We start from the raw sequence: 16,341 nt of genomic DNA, 5'->3' as shown, positions 1-16,341 counted from the left end.
GGCTCAGCAAAGGTAAACAAAATGAAGTGTGCACAGAGAAGCTACCCCAGAATCTTTGATCTTGTGATCCACTTGAAAAAATAAAAAGGAGACAGTAGAACACATGCTGTGAAAGAACAGGGGGAGGACACTGGGAGCTAAAGGGTTAAGTTCAAATGAGGACAGGGAGGTGGTGGGAGAGGAGAAGTAGAGGTGGGCTAACCAAAACTAAGAATATATGAAAAAGTGTTATGAAGCCCCATTACGGAGCTGAAGAGTTGGCTCGGTGGTTAAGAGCACTGTCTGCTCTTATGAAGGGCCTGGGTTCAATTCCCAGCACCTACAAGGCAGCTCACAACTGTCTATAACTCCAGTTCTAGGGGATCTGACACCTTCAGACTAATGCACATAAAATTAAATAAATGAAGCCCCATTAGTTTAGCAAGCTAATTAAAAAATTTTTTTTTCTTAAAAAGAAAGTTCAAACAGAAGTACTCCACAGTAGTTAACACTCTTGCTCCCGGAGACAGGGGCATTGAGTGACAGTGTCAGTGCCAGGCCTGGCTGTTACTGGTCAGGCCCTTGCATTGCTTTAGGTGGTCTATTGTGACTGTATAGTAAGGCCCTGTTGCTGAGGCTACTAGACTGCAGTTTGATTTGAACACAGAGAAAACTTTTCTTTTTCTTTTTTGTTTTAAACTCAGTGTATAGCCTGTGATGGCTTCAAAACTGGTGGCATTCCTCCAGCCTCAGCTTCCTAGGTGGTGGGATTGCAGGCATGGCTGGAAGGTGCAGTTTTATCTGGCTGGGGCTGAGGAGCTGAGAAGGGGTGGGGGGATCGTACAACTGTGGCTTGGTTAGAGTGGGTGACCAGTGGGTCAGGAAGAGGGACAAGGCAGCCCCTCCTCTTGCCACTCCTCACTGAACACCGTGGCCCTGGGGTGTTTGTTAGATCTGCCTTTGCCTTCTTCCCTTGCTGCTATAGCAGATGTCTTTGCTGCTCAGGGCTAAGAAGAGGAAGGACACTCACACTGTGGGAGCCTGGCCTGGGTTGGTGACTGTAAATCTTGTAGGTATGTATGCAGGCCCACAAAAAATAAAAAATAAGTAAATAAGAAAGAAAGAAGAAAACCAACCTCTGCGTACTCTCTGGGCTCTCTGGTAGAATACACCAGCACTGCCTCAGCGGAGTACAGCAGTGCATACCTGTAATTCCAGTGCTCAGGAAGCACAGGCAGGAGGATTGCAGGGAGCTCCTGGCCAGCCAGGGATACGTGGCCAGACTCTGCAGGAAAGAAAGGAAGGAGGGAAGGAAGGAAGGAAGGAGGAAAGAATGAATGAATCACCCTTAAGGCCATTGAAATGGCTCAGAGAATAAAGGCAGCCACCATCAAGCCTGTTGATGTGAGCTGTCTCCAGGACCCACATGGAGGAGAGAGAGAATCGACTCCCCAAGTTCTCTCGCTTTGGCATCCATGTGCACACACAGTAAGTAAAAGTGTAGTTTAAACAATTAAAAGTGGCTCAGTGGTTAGGAGCGCGGTCTGGGCTTCCAGAGAACCCAGGTTCATTTCCCAGCACCCACATGGCAGCTCACGACTGTCTGGAACAGCAGCTGCAGGGGATCAGCTCCCTCAGGCAGGCAGACATGCAGACAGAACAGCAGCACATAAAATGAAATGAACCAGAAAAGAAGTAAAAACTTAAAGAAACAAGTCGGCTCTCTGCAGCATCCTGGCCCTCACCTGGTAGAGCAGAGCTGCTGGGGCAAGGTCGGCTGCAGCCAGGTCTCTGCACTTCCGCTTCGGTGCTCTGAACCTCTCCATGTGCCAAGAGGAGCTGGTTTCTCTCCTGTTCTGTTTAACCTTTGGCCTGCAGGCTAAATGTAGCTAAATACAGTTACGAATATAGCCCAACGTGGAATTATAAACTTAGCTAAAACATGATGGGCTACTTTCTCTGTGTCTGTGTGTCTGTGAGTGTGTGTTTTGCTAGCTGGGGGGAAGTTAGGTAAAGTGTGAGGTTTGTAGATAACAGCACTGTGGTGCAAGATTCAGCAGTCGGACACCCCTGAGGGAGTTTTGCATATGATGAAACACTTTGTGACTGATAATTCAGCACACAAAGTACTAGTGCACTGCTATTAAAAATGGGGAAACAGATTCAGCGGTAGGAAGTCTGAGTACAGAGGCTCAGACTCCAAAGCCTAACTCCCTTCCAGTTGTCAAGAAGAGGGAGGAAGCTCAGGCACGCCAGACTCTCAGGACTCAGACACGAGCCCCATCCTGGCCTCCCCTAGCAGCTTCTGTCCAGGACACTTGATTCTGTTGGGCTGTGCTAGATTCAGAAGAGCTTAGTTCAGGCCAACACCACCCCTTCCCCACACTTCATCCACACCCGCCACGTTTTTGTTTTTGAGACTGCATCCCAGGGTGCAGTCCTTGGCTGGCTTCTAGTCCTCCTGCCTCTGCCTCTCAAGAGCTGATATTAGGGCTGGGGATTTAGCTCAGTGGTAGAGTGCTTGCCTAGGAAGCGCAAGGCCCTGGGTTCAGTCCCCAGCTCCGAAAAAAAGAACCAAAAAAAAAAAAAAAAAAAAAGAGCTGATATTAAAGGTGTGCACCACCACACTCAGGTTCTTTATTTTGAAATACAATATTTTTTTTAATAATTCATTTAATGTATGTAAGTACACTGTTGTTTTCAGACACCAGAAGAGGGCATCGGATCTCATTACAGATGGTCGTGAGCCACCATGGGGTTGCTGGGAATTGAACTCAAGACCTCTGGAAGAGCAGCCAGTGCTATTAACTGCTGAGCCACCTCTCCAGCCCGAAATACAATGTTGTTGACCTAACAAGAACCTTCTTTTTTGAGGAGGAGGTGGCAGGTGCATGCCACTGTGCAGATCAGATGACAGCTCTGGGATCCCTGAGATCAAATGATCAAACTTCAGTCGTCAGGCTTGGTGGCAAGTGACTTTACCAGATCAAACGTCTCTCTGAACTGAGTCTGGCCTTGAACTTGTTTTCTTCTTGTCTCCACTTCCCTTGTGTATCAGCATGCCTTGGTTTGGTTCAGTTGGACGTCAGTGCTGGGAGAGAACCATGGACCTCAAGGATGCTAGGCAAGCGTGCTACAGCTGAGCTCTGCCCCCTCGCCAACCCTAGTGTAAAGATCTTACCTGGCTGGCATTTTGATTCTAGAAGAGAGAAAACTTTGTCCCATCCAGCAGAAGCGAGCAGCTTTGTTTGACAGTGCAAGGAACAAAGGGTCTGTTCACACTAGTTCTTGTAGGAGACGGAGGGGCGGAATCAGTGGAGGATTAGCTGACTGGTGGGCACCACCAGGCCCCTGCAGCTTGTTTTGGCTGCAGCTAGTTCCTCAGAGCAGTTTGGGACTGCACACTTTAGGTTTCCTTGGGCCAAACCAGAGAAATACTTCCCTTAGATAGTGCTGGCAAGGGTTAAGAGAGATTGTTTTGTTTGGGTTTTGAGACAAAATCTCATATGGTCTTGGACAACCCCAAAAACTCTGTAGCTGGAGATAGCTTTGAACTCCTGATCTAGTACCTTCCCCTCCAAGTACTGGGCATTCCGAGTGTGGGCTGTCACATCTAGCTAGAGTAGATTGTGTTGTTTCCCTAGGGTCTTGCTCTGTAGTCTAGGCTGGCCTAGAACTTGATTCAGTCCTCCTGCCCCTCTTCTGGAGTGTGGGCTAAAGGTGTGTGTGTGTGTGTGTGTGTGTGTGTGTGTGAGAGAGAGAGAGAGACAGAGAGAGAGACAGAGAGAGAGAGACAGAATGAATGAATGAATGAATGAATGAATGAATGAATGAATCCTGAATAGTGTGTGCCTGCTATGGCCAGAGGTGTCAGATACCCCTGGAGCTAGAGTTCTAGGTAATTTGCAAGCTGCCTTGCTGGGAACTGAACACTTCTGGGCTATCTCTCTAGCCTGAAGAGAACGGTTCTTAGTGGGTATTCCATCTGTGTTCCAAACACTGACTAAGTCGGGGTTTTACAAATGGCAGCCATAACTTTTCTCCAGGGACACTGACTGGCTTCATGTTGACTGATTCAGGCAAAGCGTGGAAGGAGTGCTCTCTTGGGCTTCACACCTGCAGCACTCAGAGCCTGTGGAGTTGAAAGCCACTGGGTCTCTGAGGCCCAGGGAGCCAGCTTGCTTTCCAACCTGAGCGGCAACCCCAAGGGAGCTATTGCTCCCTGCTGCCTTAGGCCCCATGCCTCAGGGCTCAGGACTCAGTAGGTGTTGGTGGTTTCGGCTCTCTTCCACAGAGGGAGTGTAGAGTTAGCAGGCCCACCCCAAATGATAGATGAGTTCTGAACCCTATCTCCTTTGCTCATGCAGCCCCTGCACATGCCAGCCTTTCCACTTGTGAGCTGCGCGGCTCGGACAAGTTGTTTAGCCCTTCTGAGCTGTTTGATGGCAGGAACTTGCAAAGAGGCTGCGGGGGTTCAGTGAGCACAGAGATACAGTTTGTGTGGCACCTATGTTCATAGTCTGTTGTTTTTTGGTTTTTTGTCTTTTAAGGTTTATTTTATTTGCATGTGTGTGTACACATTTGTATGGGTGTCTGTGAAGACTGGAAGGGAGTATTGGGATTCCCTGAAACTGGGGTTATGGACAGTTGTGAGTCAACTGACGTAGGTGCCAGGAATCAACACCTAAGCCATTGCTCTAGCCCTGTAATTGTCTGTTATGGACCTGCTTCAGTCATCTTGGTTTCCAGTGTCCCGAGTGCCAGGCCTGGAGCCTGTTTCTGTTTGTTTGGTTTGGTTTTTGTTTTGTCCAGGCTAGCCTTACACTTGTGATCCTCCTGCTTCAGCTTCCGGATGCTGGCCTGACGTGCCTGCATAACTCCATTGAGCTCTGGAGTCCTTGTTCTTCCTCACGCCCAACATCCTTGTTGCCCTCACCTCTCCCGGCCTGACCAGCAGTTTCGATTAACTCCTTTTCAGGGAGCTTTTCTGTCACTCATGTGGAGTGGCTGGTGACACTTCCTACAAGGCATCAGTGGTGGCTTGTCCCCCAGCCCACAATCCTGGTCTTTTTTTTTTAAAGATGTATTTATTTATTTTATGTATAAAAGTACACTGTAGCTGTCTTCAGACACACCAGAAGAGGGCATCAGATCCCATCACAGATGGCTGTGAACCACCATGTGGTTGCTGGGAATTGAACTCATGACCTCTGGAAGAGCAGTCAGTGCTCTTAACTGCTGAGCCATCTCTCCAGCTCTGTCTCTTGTCTTTATGGGACGTGGGCTCAGGGCAGTAGGTTCCTGTCCAGTATCTGTGGTGGACAGAGGCAGACCTGGGATTGGAGCCAGGCAGGTTAGGTGTAGCTGTGCTGACACCCTGCTTCTCTCAGCATCCCATACCCATGCTCCTGGGCGAGCTTCGTGTCTGCCTGGTTGACGGGAATAGTCACTTACATACCTGTTGGTGGTTCATGCTTGCCATGTGTTCCTTAGTGCCAGGCACTGGGCTGAGTCATGTACGTGTCAGCTCACGCTGTGCTCATAACAGCCCATGAGAATGTACACCAGAATGAGAAACTGAGGCTCAGAGAGTGGTCGGCCTACAGCTGCTGCTCAAGGGAATGGCCATGCAGATACCTCTGCAGGCTGCCCAGGCTGCCCAGCTCCTGTTGGGGTCCTTTTACTTCAGGACTTGGTCCCAGGCTGGGCAGTATTGTCATCCTTGTCACCAGCCGCCACACAACTCCCTACTTCCAAGAAGAGGCAGAGGAGAAATGTGGTCATTGGACGTGGTCATATCCCTTCTCTGTAGGATTTGGGGTGGGGTCTCTGTAGCCCTGGTTGTTCTGGAACTTACTCTGTAGACCAAGCTGACCTTGAACTCACAGCCACCCACCTGCCTCTGCCTCCTGCTACTGCCTGGCCTCTATAGGTATTTTACCGCCCACCCCATAATCCAGCATCCTCATTACCAGCCAGTTTGGAACTCATGAAAAGCACAGTGACTTCATGGAGACAAAGACAGCCCTCCTATCTACACGTGTGCAAAGAGGGGGTTGGAGAACATGGCCTGGGCCTGCTCCAGTGCACCTGGGTGTCTGGATGGTTGCATCAGGTCCCCTGACAGTGTGTCCTGCTGGGACACCTTAGCTCATACTCGGCCTGCAGGCTCTGCCCGGGACTCATCACTCCCAGGCTAGCCCTTCAGCTCTCCTCCCCGTCTCTTCCTGTTTCTCTCTCTCTCAAGTTTGCAAGGGCAAAGCCTGGAATCAGTTTCTAATTTAAGGGGTACTGGTTCTTCTCTCCCCATTTTCCCAAGGTGCCTATCATGTCTGATTTTCCTGCTGTCTTACCTTTGTGTCTTTGTGGGGTTGGTCAGGTTTTGAAACCAAGTCCCAGCATGTGGGTCAGACTGGCCTTGAACTCATTACTCTCTTGCTTCAGCCTCCTAAGTGGGTGCCTCAGTTAGGGATTCTGTGGCAGTGACGAGACACTGTGAAGGTGGCATTAGTGTCGCCACCATGCCCTTCTCTTTAGCACTTCTCAGGCACATGTTATGCCCAGGCCCACGTGAAACCTGTGTAAATCACCCTAGGACCTTGGCACACAGCCTTCTGCAGCTTTTTAGACATGAGGAATTTTGAAGTGTTTGCAGAGAGCCACACTGTGAGCTTAGAAAGTGGAGCCCACAACCGTTTGACTCCAGAGTCACTGAATACAACCAACCTTGTTCATTTCCCGTGTACAAGGTGATTACCTATGGAGAGCTTCTTGTGGAACCCAGCTCAAACCTCCCCTGCCTTGTGGCATGTGTGGGAGACAAACGTGAAACAAAGGTTCCTTCCAGGTCGGTATCAAGGTCCTGCTGTGCCTGGAGCTCAGGTCGAGGACAGGTTGCCTGCTTCCTTCTTGCAAGAACAGGATGAGTCTGCCAGAGGGGTGCCAGCCTGAACCTGCCCTGCTGTGGGGAGCAATAATTTCCTCAGAGCCACAAATGCCAATAATCATGCACTGGAAACTTGCTGCCCGCTGGAACCTCGGCGCCTTGTCCGATCCAATTAAAAGAAGGGAGGGGACACACGTGAGATCCAGCTTGTAGGGAATCCACTGTTTCTGTGGCTCCCCTAGAGGTGAAGCCACAGTTGCTGACCAGAGAGGAATCCTGGCTGCGGTGGGGAGAAAAGACGCAGATGTGTGGGAGTGGACATGCTGTGGCAGTTGGGGTTTGGGGTCCTGGGGTTTGAATCATAGCCCTGACAGGCTGGAAGTCCATTTGTGACGCATGGGTTTAGATCTGCGGCCTGGCACAAGCTGTCTTACCTCCCTAAGCTTCTTAGCTCATCTGTTTCGTAGCAGTGCAAGTAGTTACTGATTGAAGCCCATCCCAGCCTGCCGGACACGTAGCCATTCAGTCCCTCCTGAGCATGTAGGCCTCTGTGGCTGCCAGCCATGCCTTCTGTGATGCTAGCCTTATGAAGTTCTCTCACCTCCTGTCTGATGACATCAAGGAGTGGCGTGGCAGAATGAATGACCCAGAAAGGTTAAATTAGCAACAAGCCAGAGTTGTTGGAAGATGGGAACCCATCTCTCCCTTTAGCCATCCTTCCCCTTGCCCAGAGGTCGAGTTGTCTCTGGGTTTTCATTAAGGGAAGATAGTGTGGGAAGTTGTGTGGGTTTGGAACAGGTGGGCATCTCTGTTTCTCAGAGTAGCCCTTCCCTCTCCCCTAGTAACCTCCTCTGGAATGTGGGCTGCTCATACCCTACCTTCCTTATGGGCATGGGGCTGGGGAAGGCCCCCAGGAAGTCTGCAGGCTTCTGTGTTGATTAGAGAAGTCTGAGTCCAGTTTTTGCTGTGGTCAGCTTTTTCTGGCAAGCGGCCTTTTTCCTGGAACTTGGCCCTAGGTAGAGCAGGTTTGGGGAACCCTGGAAGATTTGTTCATCCAGCGTCAGTGTGTGGTCCAACTTTTGATTTATTTTTTTTATGTTTTGTTTTTCGTTTTGTTTTTCATTTTTAGACAGTCATTGATAGCCCAGGCTGTCTCAGTCTGGTGATATCCCTGGCTACTACCTTCCAGGCAGGGACCACCGCTCTAAATCAAGCCCAGGGCCTCATGCATGCCAGGCAAACACTTTATCTTTTGAGACACATTCCCACCTTTTTTTTTTTTTTTTTTTTTTTTAATAAAGACAGGGTCTCATGTTGCCCAGGCTGACCTTGAACTTGCTATGTAGCCAAACTCTTGACTGAACTCTTGATTCTCCTCCGCTTCCCAGGTGCTCTGATTAGAAGTTGAGCTGCCAAGCAAGCCCCACGTCATCATCATCATCATTATTTTTTAAAGACTTGTTTTGTTTATTATATAAGTACACCGTAGCAGTCTTCAGAAGAGGGAATCAGATCCCATTACAGATGGTTGTGAGCCACCATGTGGTTGCTGGGAATTGAACTCAGGACCTCTGGGAGAGCAGTGCCCTTAACCACTGAGCCATCTCTCCAGCCCATCATTTTTTTTTTTTAAATGATCTCACCCTGAAGCTTAAGCTGGCCTTGAACTTGTGGCATCTTCTCCCCCATGCCCCACCCCCTCCGATACAGGGACTATGAGTGTAGACCTCATACCTAGCTTTTTGTTCTCTGTCCATGGTGGGGTTCTCTGTGTCTCAGGGCTGCCCCAAAATTTGACATCTTTCTGCCTCCACTTTCTGCGTGCTGTGTGCTGTTGTGCATAGCTCTGTGTTCAGTTATGTATAAAAAATAGAGCATGCAGGAGCACAGAGAAACTTCTGGAAACTAGGTCTTCACGGAGAGGAGTGTATGCCATTTTTTGTTCTGAGAAGTTCAATGTCCCTACAGGACTGACTCCTGGCTACTTGGAGTTCACTGCAGGACGTGTACCAGCCCTGTGTTTGGGCTTTGCCTATTCTGTCCTCTGCCTGCAGCACTCCCTCCTTGGCTGCTTGTTACTCTGTGGGACTCATGGCTGTGGGATGATGGGAATTGCCCTCCTCCCTGTTTGGCATGTCATTTCCCTCTGGCCCCAAGGACAGATGTCTGCCGTTCCTAGATCCTGCACAGAGCTGGGGTTAAGTGAGTGCCCAGGTATTTGTTGAATGGGTCGTTTTGGCTTTAGCATAGGTGCTGCCCTGGCAAGGAGAAGGCACTGGTTCATGGAATACACTTTTTCAGGTGAGAAAGGGAAGGACGAGGTGTGTGGAATTTATCACAAGTAGCGCCTATAATCCCAGTCTCCCCCAGGAGGATCATAAGTGAGTGGCCAGCCTGGGCTATGCAGAAGAGGCTTGCCCTAAAATGACCTTTAGATGTCCTTTGGGGCATTGCTTAAGCATGGCTTTCTTTTTTATGTATATTTATTTTACTTAAGTATTTTTAGTTTCTGAGGCAGGGTTTCTTTCTATAGCTCTGGCTGTCCTGGAACTCTCTGTGTAGACCAGGCTAGCCTTGAACTCACAGAGCTCCACCTGCCTCTGCCTCCCAAATGCTGGGATCAAAGGCATGCTCCACCACAGTGTCTTTAAAGCTCACTTCCAGTGGGTTATTTTAGGTAGGCTCTGTGTGTAGTTGCAGATGATGAGCTCATGATGTCCTTGCCTGTGCCTCCCAGAGGACAGGATCGTAGGCTTGTACTGTTGTGCCAGCCTTCATATTTCCATGCCACCCTTTAAGAGATTGTTCCCCATAGCCAGGCAGTGGTGGCTCATGCCTTTCATCCCAGCACTTGGGAGGCTGAGGCAGGCAGATCTCTGAGTTCTAGACCAGCCAGGTCTACAGAGTGAGTTCCACAACAGCCAGGGCTACACAGAGAAACCCTGTCTACAAAACAAAACAAAACAAAACAAAACTGGGTATGAAGAGGATTAGGACTTCAAGGCTAACCTCAGATAAGAAGCACATTTGAGGCTAACTTGGACTTATGAGCTCCTTACCCACCATAATGTCAACCACCAAGGTTGAGCCAGCTGAAGTTTCAGCTGCTCCTGATAGCACCCTCTTTACCTTTCTTCCCCAGCACCCCAGCAGGCAGCAGCAACAGCAGTTCCCATCCCTGGATGACAAGCCCCAGTTCCCAGGGGCCTCTGCAGAGTTTGTAGACAAGCTTGAGTTCATCCAGCCCAATGTCATCTCCGGCATCCCCATCTACCGCGTCATGGACCGACAGGGCCAGATCATCAACCCCAGTGAAGATCCCCACGTGAGGCTGCCCCCCTCCCAGGGCCCCCATGCCTAGGTCCCTTGCCTGACTCCTCCAGTCCCAACTTTCCCCATCTGTCTGCCTCCACCTGCAGCTGCCCCAGGAGGAGGTCCTGAAGTTGTACAGGAGCATGACGCTGCTCAACACCATGGACCGCATTCTCTATGAGTCCCAGCGACAGGTATGTGGGGACATACAAGGAATGCACCGAGGAGGGGCTGGTATTGGGGATCCTTTTGGCGGTGTCAGGAGAATTTGTGGGGTTCTGGTGGGGCACTGGAAGAATGTGGGAAGGGTTTCATCCAAGGACACCAAGAACACTTGCTACGCTCATAGCAGAGCAAAGTCTCGGAGTGCCAGTCATAGACTGACTTTGAATGACATTTTTCTCGTCTCTGTCTTGGTTTCCATTGTATTTGACAGCTGAATACACAACTCGGTGGCTTGCCTTGTCCTGGCTTCTGTCACTAGCCAGACATTAAAAAGTCGGGCATGAGGATCCATGCCTGCAATTTCAGTGCTTGGGAGGCTGAGGCAGTGAGATAGCCTTGAGTTCCAGGCTAGCCTAAACTACAAAGTGAGACACTGTCTCAAAGCTGCCTCTCCATCCCAACCCAGTAAATCAATGAACGAGAGCTGGTGTTGTAACCGCCTTGTAGTGTTGGGATGGGAATCATGCTATCCAGAACAGAAGGAGTTTATCAAACATGGAGAATGGCCTGTGAGCAGAAGGATTGTACTTGGGTGCAGGAGACAGACTACCCCATGCCAAAGGAAAACTTGAGAACCACAGTCAAGAAGCAGAAGTCAGCAAGTGACTAGTCTGTGTCTTGGATGAAAGAAGCTAGGGGAATAGGGAGCCTGAAGTCATCCCAGAGCACCTGCATGTCAGGTCTGTCCAGTGTCCTGCTGCCGCTCACTGTGTTGCACTAGAAGATTAACCTGCTCTAAACGCCCCAGTGGCGGCTGCAGCTGCAGAGGCAGTGGCGTGCTTCCTGGCTACCACACGCCCTCATGCTCTGGATTCTTGAATGAAAGACACACACACACACACACACACACACACACACACACGCAGCCTTATATTTTAATATGCCTTAAACAGCTCGGCGGTTAGGCCACTCCCAAACTTCCATGTTGCTAAGACACCCTCCCCTCCGACTTTCCTGAATTATTACTTACTAAAACCTATATTCTATCCTGGCTACCCCAGACACAGGCCTGCAGCTGTCCTGGGCCACGATCCTCGACTCATAAATCCTAAACTCCTCAGGCCTGGACCTCCACCTTCTCCCCCCGCGTTCTCACCCGGGAATCTTACAAGTCCTGCCTCTGTCTCTGCCCAGCCATTGGCTACCAGCAATTTTACCAATCAGAGTCAGCTGGGGGCACGGATCTTTAGCGTTTAATGTGCATGGATTTCCGTGTGATTTTTGGAAACCCAAATAGCATTGTGCAAGCATTAAACAAAATCCATAACCCCATTGCCGTGCCATGCCGTGCCATGCAGGCCTTTCTCATGGTCTCTTACAATTCTCATAGTCCAGGTGGCTGCTGGAGTCTCTTCCAGGCAGCAAGCAGAAGGCAGGTGGGAGGCCGAACACGGCCCGCCTCTGCTCCTCCCCAGCTCGTGCCTCTGTAGAGCCAGCTTTCTTGGGCAGTCCCTGAGTGCCGTCTGTCAGTGTTCATCCTAGCTGCCAGAGAGACTAGCCTTACTTGTCCCTTCTGGGTATCTCTTGCATGTGGCAGAATGGGTGCTTTGGTAACAGGAGGCAGGGAGGACTTGGAGGACAGACCCCAAGGTTGGGGTGCATCTCAGGCTCACCCACACACTGACTGAACTTGACAGCCATGAGGCCCTCCCTCCATACCCAGTACCCGCCCACCCACTTGGCACCAGAAAGTCAATTAAGTTTTAATTGGCTCCCTACTTACAGAAAGCCCGTTCTCATCACTTTCCCAGGCTGCTGGGAAGAGGGTTCCAGGAGCAGGAGCTCCACAGAGGTGGGCAGTCCTGAGGGGCAGCTTGGGGAGAGCTCTTTCGTATGATCTTGGGTGATCTGGATCTCCTCACACACCAGGGCTTCCCCAGCTCTCCAGCCACACCTCCATCCTGGCGGCCTAGACCAGTTGGCCTCATCTCGGCTCATACCCCATGCTAGACAGCCTGTCCAGACTTGACCTGCGTGCCCTCCTCCTCTAACCGTTTCTTCCAGTGCCCTTCTCACCTACCCTGGCCCCCAAGTCTCACCTGCTGTCTGCCATCCCCCTGCCTGCCTTCTCTCTGTTTCCTGATGTTCCCTTAGGAGTTGGTGGGCAGCTACAGCACTGTTGGGCACCCACCCTGTCCCTCTGCCTCGTCCTCTATGGCAGATTGGCCCTTGCTCTGTGCCTGTTGCCTCATGCTCACAGGATGGCTTCTACAGGTCCAGGCATCCTGGCTCTTGAGTGAGGCAGGAAGGACATGGGGGTGGTGCCAGCAAGCATCTCCCTTATGCAGAATAGCAAATTCTATTAAAGCCTGCGACTAAAACTGTCCCTGACCAATCACCTCTGGCTGGCAAGGGGGACTGGGAAGCCCAATGATTTTCCCGGCCCAGGGATAGAGAGGCCAAGTGGGCACGGATGGTCACTCTCTGAGCTAGTAATTCAGCTTTTGAGGACTCATTCATCTGTCCTTCTTTCTGTGTCCCTGGCTCCCAGACCAGGGCACCCTCTCTCTTGGCACTATAGTCTTTCCTGTTTGCCATCCCTTCCCCGCAGAGCCACCTGAGGTGATTCCAAGACCCAGGCATGGCTGCAGAACCTCTGCAGAGAGATCTGGAGCACAGTGCGATGCACCTCTCTCCCCTCACCTCACTTGATTGACCTCGTGGCCCTCTGGCCTCGTGTCTTTCCTTGTTCTTCTGTCTAGGCCTTCCACCCACCCACCCTGCCTTTGCCCAGTGCAGCAGGTTATCTCCACACCTGACTGCCTGGGCTTACTTTAAGGTCTTGACACTCGTCTCTCACTGTCCAGCAGGAGCTCCTCGAACCCAGCCCAGCACAGTGATGGCCACAGTGGTGACTGATCATTACAAGACTGGCAAGGGCTGGGTAGCTGGGTGCGACAGCATGCCCCTCTAACTCTAGCACCCAGGAAGCAGAGGCAGGCAGATCTCTGTGAGTTGGAGGCCAGCTGGGTGTACTTTGTGAGTTCAGGGTATCTAGGGCTATAGAGAGACCCTGTCTCTAAGAGTAAAACAAACAAAAAAGTAAGGCAGGGTTCTCTGTGAAGGACAGCCTTAACCAAGCCTGGGCTTCTGGCCCTCTACCCCCTAGGGCCGGATCTCCTTCTACATGACCAACTATGGCGAGGAGGGGACACATGTGGGGAGTGCCGCTGCCCTGGAGCGAACGGACCTGGTGTTTGGCCAGTACCGGGAGGCAGGTATGTCTGTTGGTAGTTTGCTCTGGGGTCTCCATTGAGCTCCACAGCATGGTACTGTGAAGGCCTTGGGAGCCCAAGAAGCAGCATTGAAAGCGTTGAGGCTATGACAAGGCAGATCTCTCTACAAAGTGTGGGATGGTACCTCTTGCAAAGAAGGTTGGCTCACAGCCCTCTCTGAACTACCACCACCTTCCCATCTCCAAGGTGGCAATAAGGAGGCACCTGAATTGAACCTGAACTGAATTGAGCTGCTGGAAGGACCCTTGGGAATCAGGCCTGGCTGAGGGCATGGCATGCTCCGTGGACACCTGTTTACCCAGGGCAGGGCATTCTGCACTCTTCTGAGGTGCATGTTCCCCAGGAAGCAGAAGCTGCGGGAAGCTCCTGAGCTTCTTGGCAAGGGAGAGGGGTACGGAGGAAAGCAGGGAGCAGAAAATAAGGCAAGAATCTTGGAGAGCTAGGGACGTGACCTGGCAGCATAGCTCCTGACTATCAGTGAGGGCTGGGGGAGAGGCCTGCTGAGCCGGGAGATGTGTTTTTTGGGGTCTGGAGAGGAAGGTGCCCCTGGCAGTACCAGCCAGGCAGATCCTGAGCCTTGTTGGCCTGCCACATCTTAGGCAAGTTACTTGGTCATGCTGTCCTCTATAAGGAGGTGGTAGCACCAGCTGGCTGCTGAAAAGTCACAGGCAGTTGGCATAAAGCTAGCACAAGGCTTGGAGTTAGAGGCCCTCGTCATTGGAGCCAGGGACCACTTTTCAGAAGTGGGGCTGGCCAAGGTGACTACAGAGACCTCCTTGGATGAGCTAGGCATCCAGTCCACAGCCAGACCGGCTCCTGACTCCTCTTGTACTGGGCCGGGACATAAGTCTGCGACAGTTGAGGCATCAGCAAGGAAAGCCAGGTTTCCAAAGCACTGGGGACCCATAAGCTCTTGTCTGTATGGAGGCGACAGTACAGGAAGAGGACTGAGGCCACCCTACTTCACGTTGGGAGGTGGAAAAGCCTGGCACAATAGCATGTGCTTGTAAACCCAGTTCTCAGGGAGCTGAGGCAGGAAGACTGCAAGTTTGAGGCCAGCCTGGGCTACATAGCAAGAATCTGTCCTTAAAAACAGCAAACCCAAAGAACAAGGCACTGTGCCGTGAGGAGATGAGAGGTCTTCATAGCGGCAGGCGACCGGTCTGCCTGGTCTCTGACTGCGTCAGAGCTCCTTGTCCAGTCCCCTGCTGCAGAGTGTGGGCACTTTGGAGCTGGTTTGGGTGGCTTGTGGAGGTCCTTGTCGCAGCCAGTGAGGCAGTTGTCCTTGTTAGTTGTGAAAGCCAAGCAATCATCAGGGAGAATGAGGTTCTGGGATCCAGGCCATCTATCTGCCTCCCAAGGAGCAGGGCTAGTGAATACTCTAAATACACTAAAGTCTGCCCCAGTCACTGCCCTCTCTGTCACTCTGGCTGCCCTCCCATGACCATATTGGCCATTTCCAACTGGGGTGGTGACAGGGTGTGGTGTTTGTTCAGGACTGTGAAGCAGCAGCAGGTGCTGAAGCAAAGCGATTCCCATGGGACCTGCCGCTTCCTGGTGCAGGTTAGATCTGCCTGGGTGCCGTGCGCAGCCAAGGCTGTCGGATTTGTTTATGTTTGGCGGTGGTGGAGATGGAACCTAGGACCACATATGAGGCAAGCACTTACCACAGATCCCACCCCAGCCTGGGACTGTGTGTGTGAGCACCTTCTTCCTGTCCCTTCCTGGTGACTGTCGTGTACAAGCCCCAGCGCCTGGGCCTTGTGAGTTTCTGGGAAGTCTCAAAGCAGGAGCTCCCCGTCCTCTGCCAGAGCCCCTGCTCCATCGTTGCCTATGCAGTGTAGCAAGGCCTTTTTGAATTTATTGTGCCCATCCAAAGTCATCTGGCAGATGACTATGAAGGCCAAGGCGTGGTGGCATGTATGGAAGCAGAGGCAGGAGAATTGCCACAATTTCAAGGCCAGCCTGGCCTACGTATGTAGAAGGTCCAGGCCCACTGGGTATGGTGGTGCATACCTTTAATCCCAGCAGCTGAGAGGTAGAGGCAGCAGATCTCTTTGAAGTCAGCCTGATCTACATAGTGAGCTCCAGGACAGCCAGGGCACCAAGTGGGACCTGTCTTAAGAGACAAACAAGCTGCTTATCATGTGACCCTATTGCCTTGTTTTTTGTTGTTACTGTTTTGAGACAAGGTCTCACTATGTAGCCAGGGCTGGTCTGGAACTAGCTTTGTAGACCAAGCTGTCATTGAATTCACCTGCCTGCCTCCCAAGTCTCATTAACTTCTCATATGAAGAACAACTCTGCAGTAGAGGCTTGGGAACAGACAGACAGCTGCTTCAGAGTGAGCTCATGCTCTGGGAGACCACGGGGGCCATGAAGATGCTTCTGGGTGAGTTCAGGCTCTGCTGGACTATAGGACATCATGACCCACAGCGCTTGCCCAGGGCTGTGCACTGTGTCCCCTTTCAGTGATGCTGAGAGAGCCCCAGCGTGTCCTGAAGCAATCACAGACCCTCCAGTGCTCTGGCTTAAGTCACCTTTCGATGTCGATCTGACATCATCCGGCAGAGCCTTTTCTCCAATTAATTAACTAACTAACTATATCCCAATATCATCCTCCCCTCCCCTTCATCTCTGAGAAGAGGGAGATCATCGCCCCAGAGTATCACCCCACCTTGGCACATCAGGTCACTGCAGGAC

At 51.3% G+C, this 16,341-nt stretch overlaps 1 protein-coding gene across 2 annotated transcripts in view; it reads left to right on the top strand.

Annotated features, from left to right (window-relative positions):
* Bckdha (branched chain keto acid dehydrogenase E1 subunit alpha) overlaps nt 1-16,341 on the top strand; it is a 28,506-nt gene that overhangs the window by 6,810 nt on the left and 5,355 nt on the right. The window contains exons 2-4 of one of the 2 annotated variants that reach the window (NM_012782.1): nt 10,008-10,190; nt 10,285-10,371; nt 13,512-13,620. In NM_012782.1, coding sequence (NP_036914.1) covers nt 10,008-10,190; nt 10,285-10,371; nt 13,512-13,620 — 379 coding nt within the window. The remainder of the gene's footprint in view (nt 1-10,007; nt 10,191-10,284; nt 10,372-13,511; nt 13,621-16,341) is intronic. The other variant, XM_087630275.1, reaches the window with a different exon arrangement.

Source organism: Rattus norvegicus, chromosome 1, assembly GCF_021556685.1.
Source record: "Rattus norvegicus strain SHRSP/BbbUtx chromosome 1, alternate assembly SHRSP_T2T, whole genome shotgun sequence".
Lineage (NCBI taxonomy): Eukaryota > Metazoa > Chordata > Mammalia > Rodentia > Muridae > Rattus > Rattus norvegicus.
The sequence above is the reverse complement of the archived record's forward strand: the minus strand, read 5'-3'. Positions and strand labels throughout refer to the sequence as shown.